We start from the raw sequence: 8,678 nt of genomic DNA on the forward strand, positions 1-8,678 counted from the left end.
ATTTTAACCAATTACGCGAAAAAATAAGTTTAAATAATTGACAGATAGTTTGTAATAATACCCACCAACCTATCTAAAAAAATAAACTTCAGAAGGAAGATTAGAACAAAATGTTTATAAATCTTTGAAGTCATTTTATCTTAAGACACCATTCATTAGGTCAAAATCAGCCTCTCCTCAGCAGATTTATTTACATTACTCTTCTTCCTTATTTAACGATGTTCGTTTTTCCACATACAATTACGACTGTATGTCGTAATTGTATGTGTAACATAATTTTGTCAGACATTTATACAAGCTGGACAGACAACTGTAAATGTGTTTCATTATTCTTCATAAAATGTGAACATCAAGAGGAAGGATTTGAGGAGCTTTGGATCCGTGGTCCATCCGGTAGATGGCAGTATTGACAGACTGCAGCTGCTTTGAATTTGCGCAAAGAAGAAAAATCAAGAGAAAAGGCGAAGGCGTGACGTGAATCCCGTGATTCGGGTTTCACTGTGGAGGTGGAGGGAGTCTCGTTTAAGGTACATTGTGTTTATTTGGAGTTGTCTAAAACTAAGGACTACAGTAGATACCAAACTCGTACAGAAGACTCATCCTGTTCGTGTTTCTTTACTGCCAACAAGTTGAGAAGTATCGCTTTTTTGTGAACTTTTTAGGTTGGTGCGACGAAATTCCGTCACTTATATCTTTAAATTGGCGAAATAAAAGTTGGTGAAACAGTTTTTGATCATGCTTCTCTGTTTCAGGGTTAAAAACATGGATGTTCGAACTGGTTTAATTGCGTTGTTTTGCTTGATTGGACTTACTTGGGCGCAGCCGGTCAAGTACATTGACTGCGGTGAGTTTCACTTCACTTTAGACATTTCTTTCTCTGTTACTGTCAATTCGTCATTCTTCCTGGTAAAATACGAGGAAGAATTAAAAAAATGTGTGAAAATTCTTTCAACGAGGAAATATAGCGGCTTAAAATGCAATTTTCCATTAAAATGCCTTCTAAATTTACTCTGCCTTAAATGTGGGTGAGGTTTTTTTAACCAAGTTCCAACAGGAATGGGTCTAAACTTTGAAACCTGAATGTTAATAATTAATCTTGAAACCCCTTACCTGATTGAACTAGGACATTTTGATGAAATCATCGACTCCTTTTTAATTAATCCAATTTTTAACTATTTTGTGGTTTGCATAGATGAACTGTTCCCAAATTTCTCTACACTGCCTAGACCAGTGACCTTATCAGTAACTGGCTGTAGATGACACTTTTCAATTGTATTTTCTTCAAAAAATGCTTAAAAATTGAGCTTTCCTGTGAATCACTGAAATGATGTAGTTGTATGCTTGCCATTTCTGAAAACCACCTTACATCTGTGTTGCATGATGTTCCACCCAAGAACGATTAAACTATATTACAAAATTCCTCTCCCATAGTTGGTTTAACCACAGACATTATGTTGCCCAACAAGTTTTTAAATTGCTAAAAAGTTTGGTGGTGGGCTGGCCACTCAATGCTAATCTTGTCTGTCTGGAACTAAGAATTTGCTCTTACTAGTTTCTTTTAGGGTAATTTTCTTGTTTGAACACTTGTTTAAGACCTTTTCTCTTCAGCTTACGGCAACATGACCTCTTGAAGTACATAAACATATTCAAGCAGTTTCATGAGCCCCATTATGTGATGAATAACACCATGGCATTGAATATTTAGCATCTCTATCATGATGGTTGCATTGCCCATTTGTTTAAACAAGGGTCTTATTCAGGGGTGGGCAAACTTGGTCCTCGAGGGCCAGTTTCCTGCAACTCTTGGTCTCCCTGGTCCAACACACTTGAATTCAATAGCTTAATCAACGCCTAAGTGCAGTCAGGTTCTCCAGAGTCCTGCTAACGACCTCATTATTTGACTCAGGTGTGTTGAAGTAGAGATGCATCTAAAAGTTGCAGGAGACTGGCCTGGAGTTGCCCACCCGTGGTCTTATTAGTGGTTGGTGTCTTTTCTTTTGTATTGGATGTTTGTATTAACATGAAGACATGTTAAAGAATGTCACTTTTGGAACAGACCAAGTTTATCTGCAAAACCACCATGTTTTGCTGTCTGTTGCAGGGGTGTCCAAAGTCGGTCCTCGAGGGCCGGCATCCTGCACGTTTTAGTTCTTTCCCTGGTTTAAAGCACCTGGATCAAATGGCTCGTTAGAAACCCTAAGAGGAACATTGACAAGCTGAAAAGGTTACTACCACCAGGGAGAGAACTAAAACGTGCAGGATGCCGGCCCCCGAGGGCCGACTTTGGACACCCCTGGTCTATTGTAAAGACGGTGTATTTGGGTTGCCTAGATGCAAAAGGGGAAATCTTGCACTCCACAGATGATCAAATGTTGCAGAGTTTTCTTTTGGTCATCTGTTGGGCAAATTGTAACCTAATGCCACCATTTTTTTGAAAGGTGCACTTAATTGTTGAAGCAACTTCAAATTACTCTGACCTATTTGGGGTTGAGCCACTCCCACCATATGTTCTTGGCAACAAATGGTTATTGATGTAAGATAATTGATTTCTCATCACCAGACAAAGACTGTTTTATTTTTTTTCGCTTTCTGTGTTTGTTTCCAGGCTCCACTTCAGGCAAAGTGATTGGTGTGGACATCAACCCTTGTCCTAATCAGCCATGTCAGCTTCACAAAGGAAACTCCTACACTGTCAACGTCACCTTCACTAGCAGTACGTGTATTTTTTTTTTATCCATTTTTTTCTTTTAAATGCTTTCAGCTGCCCAACAGTTCAATCTACATGTGTGTTTTAATCCATCCTCCTGAAGATGTGAATAGTGACAAGAGCACTGCTGTGGTTCACGGTATTGTTGGAGGAATCCCGATCCCGTTTTCCATCCCTGTGCCGGATGGCTGCAGGTCTGGAATCCAGTGTCCCATCAAGACTGGGCAGACCTACAACTACCAGGCTTCACTACCAGTAAAGACTGAGTATCCTTCAGTAAGTATGATTCGCAGCTCTTCAGACATTACGTTTTGTAGTTTATTTTTAATCTGAGGACGAATGAAGTTCTTCCTCCCCCATTTCTTCCGACTGATGACATGATGCACTTTGGTCACTGTAACTCTCTTCTGGATTCCTAGATAAAATGCGTTGTGGAGTGGGAACTGAGAGATAACGGCAACGAAGATCTGTTTTGCATCAAATTCCCAGTTCAGATTGTGAACTGAGTCGGCCTAACAAAAGAACCTCAGACGAGCTTTTCTTAAAAAGGGATTCAGCTTTGAGTAACAACTACTTCTTGTAAGATTTCATCCTGTTTAAATTTGTTTTATTTCTCTCTGCTGATTTCACAGCTCTCTGCACTCATTAAATCTACAATAATGCCACTCATTATGTGTTAACTGCCTAAGGTTCAATTTAAGAGTGAAGAATTTAAAATGGTGTCTGAAGATGAACCACATTCCACTACTGTGCAAATGTTTACTGGCTGCTATGTAGTCTGAAAACTTTCTTTTGATATTTTGTAATATTCCATACTGAACTTGCTTGAAATCTGTTGAATTGGCCAGGAAATATGCAACCAAAGTGCAAATAAAGAAATCTAACTCGAGTAATAACCTGAGTTTTTAGTTTTTGTTTGAACCACTCTGCACCTTGTTTTGAAATGTTGATGGCTTAAAGCTAATAAATTTCTCAAACATTCAATAGATCAGTGAAAATTAATAAAATTAAAATAATCTGGTCTATACAACCATAGAGAAGTCTACGGATTTTTGCAAATGTCAAATAGACGATTTTTGGTTCACTGAGCAAGAACAGTAAGTCTCAAGAAGTGACTGCTTAAAAAAACGGGCTTTTCAGTTCTAGCCAACCAAGTTCAGTGAATGGAAAATCTGCAGCCTTCAAGGTTATGAAGTAAGGTTGATCTAAGTGTTTGGGAGAGATTGAAGCATGGACTTTCAGAAAGGGTGTGCTTTAAGAGGCAACGCACAGATTTAGCCATTAGCTTTAACAGTAGCTAAAAGCTGCATTTATGTAGAAGGATCCCAACTCGACTATTAAACTTACAAGTTATACATAGATGCTTTTGTAGAACTTGATTTAAAAATTCTCATTTATCTGGGTATTTGGGACATTGAAATGGGTTCAATCAAATCGTAGGAACTAGTTTGTTTTTATAGTAGACTAACGGTCTGATCCATAGAGAAGTTTTGTGCAGTGAATCAGCTCTTTTCCTTGCATCATGTGACATGGTGTCATGTTTGCATACAACAGAAGTGAGTCAGACATCTGTTCAGTGGCTTCTATTTTAAAAATTCAAAGACTTTAAATGTCAGCATCAGGTGTGCAGCCAAAGAGTTTTAGAGGAAGTGACTTTTGTTGTTCACAAAATCTGCATAAGTGTCCTCAATTTCCCCCCAGAACATTGAGGCTAATCACCAGGTTACTGTCAATCTTTGTATTTCCCAAGGATATAGTTGACTTGGTTCCTGCAATAGCTGTGACACTGGACAGCCTCCACTGAACTCATTACTTTCATATTGAAATGGAGCAAATCAGCCTTTTTTGGGGATGGGAAATGTGTGAAAACTATAACCACAGCATAAAAAAAACACACACACCATTCTTGTAAGATCACATGAGAATTAACTAATGTTGCACTTGTTAGTTTGGTTTCTTTAAGCCTGGGCTTTGATTAGCTGTAAGCCACAATCTGTGATATTAACAGAAATAAAAGCTTCAGATATGTTACTGTGATACATAAAAGTTTAACTGAATTGCTGAAATTTTATGTTTATGTCTTATAAATCAAGTTTTGAACTTTAAATTAACTTATGAAAATGAGAATTTTACTCTTCAACAGCCAGTGTGTCTGATCCAACACGCCTGAATCAAGTGTCTGAATTACATCCTTAGTACGCAGTCAGGTTCTCCAGAATCCTACTAATGACCTGATTAGCAGGATTCTAGTAATCGGGTCATTGCCAATCCTTTTGAGGGATTGGAGAAGCCGGGATGCAAATTTTCACCTTCAACCTCTTTCTACAGGAATGTTTTTATCAAAGGTACAAGACGCACATGACGTACTGAGACTTTATTGTTAGCAAAGGGCAATAACAACGAAGGGAATGTACAAATGTAGAGAGGAAACAGGTTCTTTTCTCAGCTCAATGCATAACACTGAAGGATTATAACTTGGTTATGACACAGTTTACATGTACAGTAAAAAATGCTTAAAGCAGCTTTAAAAGTCCTTCCTGGAGATCAATAAATGCTGTGCTTTCTGGCGGAACCAAGAGATCCAATACAAAAGCGACAATAACGAGAGCTTTTGTACAGCTTAAAATGCAAGCCAACGTGTAACCATAAAAAACTGTAAAAATATCTAACATATGAACTAGATTAGTGGGACTGAGAGATATTAAATTAGCTTAATTAAAATTAACCTCAGAAAATATTAAACTAAATTTAGTAGTTTTCTTCTAAAAACTCATTAAGGCAATTTGCTTTAAAAAAAAAAAACTCCTTTGCAAAAAAAACAGGCTGAATAAAAACTGGTTGGGAAATATTAGAAACTTCACAGCTTTGTTAGGAGCAGCTGGGCAGATGGAGAAGCTGGATCAAAATAAACGCAACTCTGCTTCTTTTTGCATCTTTTTGATAAAAAAAGAGCAGCCTTTATCACTTAGTCACTATGTCATAACATGTGGAAGAAGTAGGATGTTTCCACATTAAAGTAAACAGCAAACTGATGCAACAGATCCCAAACAGCCAATCTGAAGCAGTCCCTAAAGCTAACATAAACTCCTTCAACATTAAGAAAGTTAGAGCAAAACTAGGTTGGTAGGGCTCTTTAGCCTTTACTGTAGTAAAAAGGCAACTAGACATTACATAAGAAGCCAAAGTAAAAACTTGGGTGTTATTGTATAGTATTTTAAGTATGACCCAGATGCTCGTGATTTTCACTGTCCATTTTGCTTCAACTTTTCCAACCGCTGCAGCAGAGCGTTTCCAAACGCTTCTCTGTATCCCGGACTGAGCGTGTCCAGAAGGGAGTAAACGGTCTCGTGGTACTGGGTGTTCAGCTCCTCATTCACCTCATCAAAAACATACCCCACCACCTGTTCAAATAGAAGATGAATTAGATCTTTAAAAAACAAACAAACAATAAAACCTTCAAAACCTCTCCACCCCCAGCGTCTCCTACCCTGAGTCCGGCCTCGGTCAGCTCCAGACAGTAGCGGTTCCTCTCTCTTGTCTCCACGTTGATGTAAGTCACGTCCGACGCACTGGTGAGGCTCTGCGAGACGTGCATCTCTGTTACGGCAAAGAGAACGTCGTTGACGATTGCGTCCGCCTCCAACCTCATGTCCTTGACGTCTCCGAGTACAACTGAGTCTTCATCGAAGGCGGATGATATGGACTCCTCCGGGGGACAGTCTACCTCCATCCCCTGCAACACAGAGCAGCATAGTTTGCAGGCATCGCTGCAGCTTTGAACGCAAGACTCTTAAGATGAAATTGGGATTGTGGTGTTCTTTATTTTTATGGAAAGCAATACAAAGAAGTCACTGGTTTCTATAGCAATAAAGTAAACTAATAGAACAGCCTGATTCATAGAAAACACAGTTTAGTGCAGTGAAGCAGCTCTTTTTCCTTACATTATTATCTGACTGTGTGTCATGTTTGCCAAAAACAGAAGTGAAAAACAGACATGTGACATCTGACTGTTCACCAACCTCCATTTTTAAAATACACATGTGGGCATCGGGTGTCTAGTCAAATAAATAAAACCGGTTTTAATGGAAACACGACTGGTTTTCTTTTCTGTTCCAAAATCTTTCCAAGAAATAAAACTAAATAATTGCCTCATCTTTCTCCAAGCATCAAGGCTACAAAGTTCATCACTGCTAATCTTTGCATTTCCCAAGGATATACTTGTAATAACCACTAATTAAGGTAACACCGCTTGTAATTCGACACATTTTTCTGCATTTCTTGAACAAGTTGAAACGTGTCTTGGTCCCTTTATGCAAGTGTGCAGTTCAACTCGGCATTTCTGTGTGTCAGCACTTGCAAACTGCTTCACATGCGGCTTCGTCATCATTTTCTCAGTTGGCTTTGTGCCTGCGATGGAAGTGACACTGGACAGCCTCCACCGAGCCTATCACTTCTATATTCAGAGAATCAGCCTTTCTATGCGAAGGGAAATAAGCAGAGGATCATGTGAAAATGAATTACTGATATTGTTTTGTGCTTTTCTGTTAGTTTCACTGGTTTTTGTCAAAACGTCTTTGTTACTGATTAATAGCAGGGCTGACTGATATATTATAATTTAAACATCCAGGCACTTACGAACCATTCAAACCCAGGTCTTCGTTACATATCGTCACAAAGGTTATGCGTTCAATGGATTTTATGTGACAGACCTACAAAAAGTAGTCCATACTTGAAATGATACATAGTTTAAAATAGTGTTATGCAAATAAAAATCTGAATACTGTGCAATGCATTGGGATTCACTCCATTTTAATTTAATACCCCTAAATAAAGTCCAGTATGAGCAATTCTAATGTGTCTTTTAATATCAGCATAAATAAACTTGTTCGACTAGCAATGTTGTTAAAAGCGGTCTTTTATTGGCACCATTGATGAAAGAAAGAAAGAAATATACTTACTTTCTCCAAAGCCTGTTTATATTTATGTTTTTCATTTGAAATTGGTACAATTTCAATTTCTCTTAGAAAGAGGATTTTTTTCAGGTGTGCCAGTAAATGTGCTGTCATCCCACACAAGAACCAGTGATTCAGCTGCTTACTCAAACCCAAAAGATAAAAACTGATGCAGCAACAGAAAATGTATCCTTTTAATTTAAAAATATATGCAGAGTCATCTAGATTGCAGCTTACAAAAATCTATAGCCAAATTTAAATATGTAAACATATTCACAAGTTCATTATTGAGTGTTAAGTTTTTAATGGGAAACAAAATGATAGAAAACCAAATATTTTACTCGATTTCAGCATATAAATTGTACTTTCGCATAAACGACCAAAACAAAAACAGCGACATCTTGTGGACATCTAAGAATGAGACGAATATTTTAACATGAGCTTCAATAAACTGAAACATGTTTTATATTTTATTTTATTTTATTTCTTAAAGGAATGTAGGTATGTATATCTATCAGCTATTTCCGAATTAAAAGTTAAGCTAAATCTACTACTAAAGGGAGAACAACAACTGAACACCTATATTGTATTTTGATAACTCTGTGAAGATGTTAAACATGAATGTGCGTATAATTTAAGGAAAAATAAAGAGTTGAGGTATGGTTTAAAAATTTTAAATCCATTTTAACGAGGTTAACTGCGTTTATTTTTCTCACCTCCTCGTTGGTTGTCTTCTTCCGGCTCGTAGAAGCTTCCAGCCTCCTCTCTGAGCTGCTCTGCGTGGGGATGGATCACTCCGACCAGTTTCTTCTAGCCTTGATTAAAATAAGATTTATAGCAAGCTAAAGAGAGGATAGAATCTGTCTTCGCTATTTTATTATTCTACTAAAAATTGTTGGCCAAAGAAAAGCTTGATAGGTATCTGGATCAATAAAAAGATGTACCACGAGCATAACGGTCTCCCCACTTTATGACATCACGAACTAATCCCACCCCTGAGTGTGATCGTGATTATGCTG

At 37.9% G+C, this 8,678-nt stretch overlaps 2 protein-coding genes across 3 annotated transcripts; one reads left to right on the forward strand and one right to left on the reverse strand.

The window, feature by feature from the left end:
• Nucleotides 1-456: 456 nt before the first annotated feature.
• On the forward strand, nucleotides 457-3,600 carry LOC103459034 (epididymal secretory protein E1). 2 transcript variants are annotated; one of them, XM_008400235.2, is made up of 5 exons: nucleotides 457-527; nucleotides 753-844; nucleotides 2,606-2,713; nucleotides 2,811-2,983; nucleotides 3,127-3,600. In XM_008400235.2, exons 2-5 carry the CDS (start codon nucleotides 763-765, stop codon nucleotides 3,211-3,213), a joined length of 450 nt encoding a protein of 149 aa, XP_008398457.1. In that variant the 5' UTR covers nucleotides 457-527; nucleotides 753-762; the 3' UTR covers nucleotides 3,214-3,600. The 2 variants fall into 2 exon arrangements, with proteins under 2 accessions (XP_008398457.1, XP_008398456.1); XM_008400234.2 differs by having other exon boundaries at nucleotides 478-662.
• A 1,466-nt stretch (nucleotides 3,601-5,066) lies between these two features.
• gskip (gsk3b interacting protein) lies at nucleotides 5,067-8,645 on the reverse strand. The gene is made up of 3 exons (XM_008400233.2): nucleotides 8,376-8,645; nucleotides 6,195-6,440; nucleotides 5,067-6,108 (listed from the first exon to the last, which is right to left on the reverse strand). The coding sequence occupies exons 2-3, from the start codon at nucleotides 6,435-6,437 to the stop codon at nucleotides 5,950-5,952; spliced, it is 402 nt and encodes a 133-aa protein (XP_008398455.1). The 5' UTR covers nucleotides 6,438-6,440; nucleotides 8,376-8,645; the 3' UTR covers nucleotides 5,067-5,949.
• Nucleotides 8,646-8,678: the final 33 nt, after the last annotated feature.

Source organism: Poecilia reticulata, linkage group LG22 (assembly GCF_000633615.1).
Source record: "Poecilia reticulata strain Guanapo linkage group LG22, Guppy_female_1.0+MT, whole genome shotgun sequence".
NCBI classification, from domain to species: domain Eukaryota; kingdom Metazoa; phylum Chordata; class Actinopteri; order Cyprinodontiformes; family Poeciliidae; genus Poecilia; species Poecilia reticulata.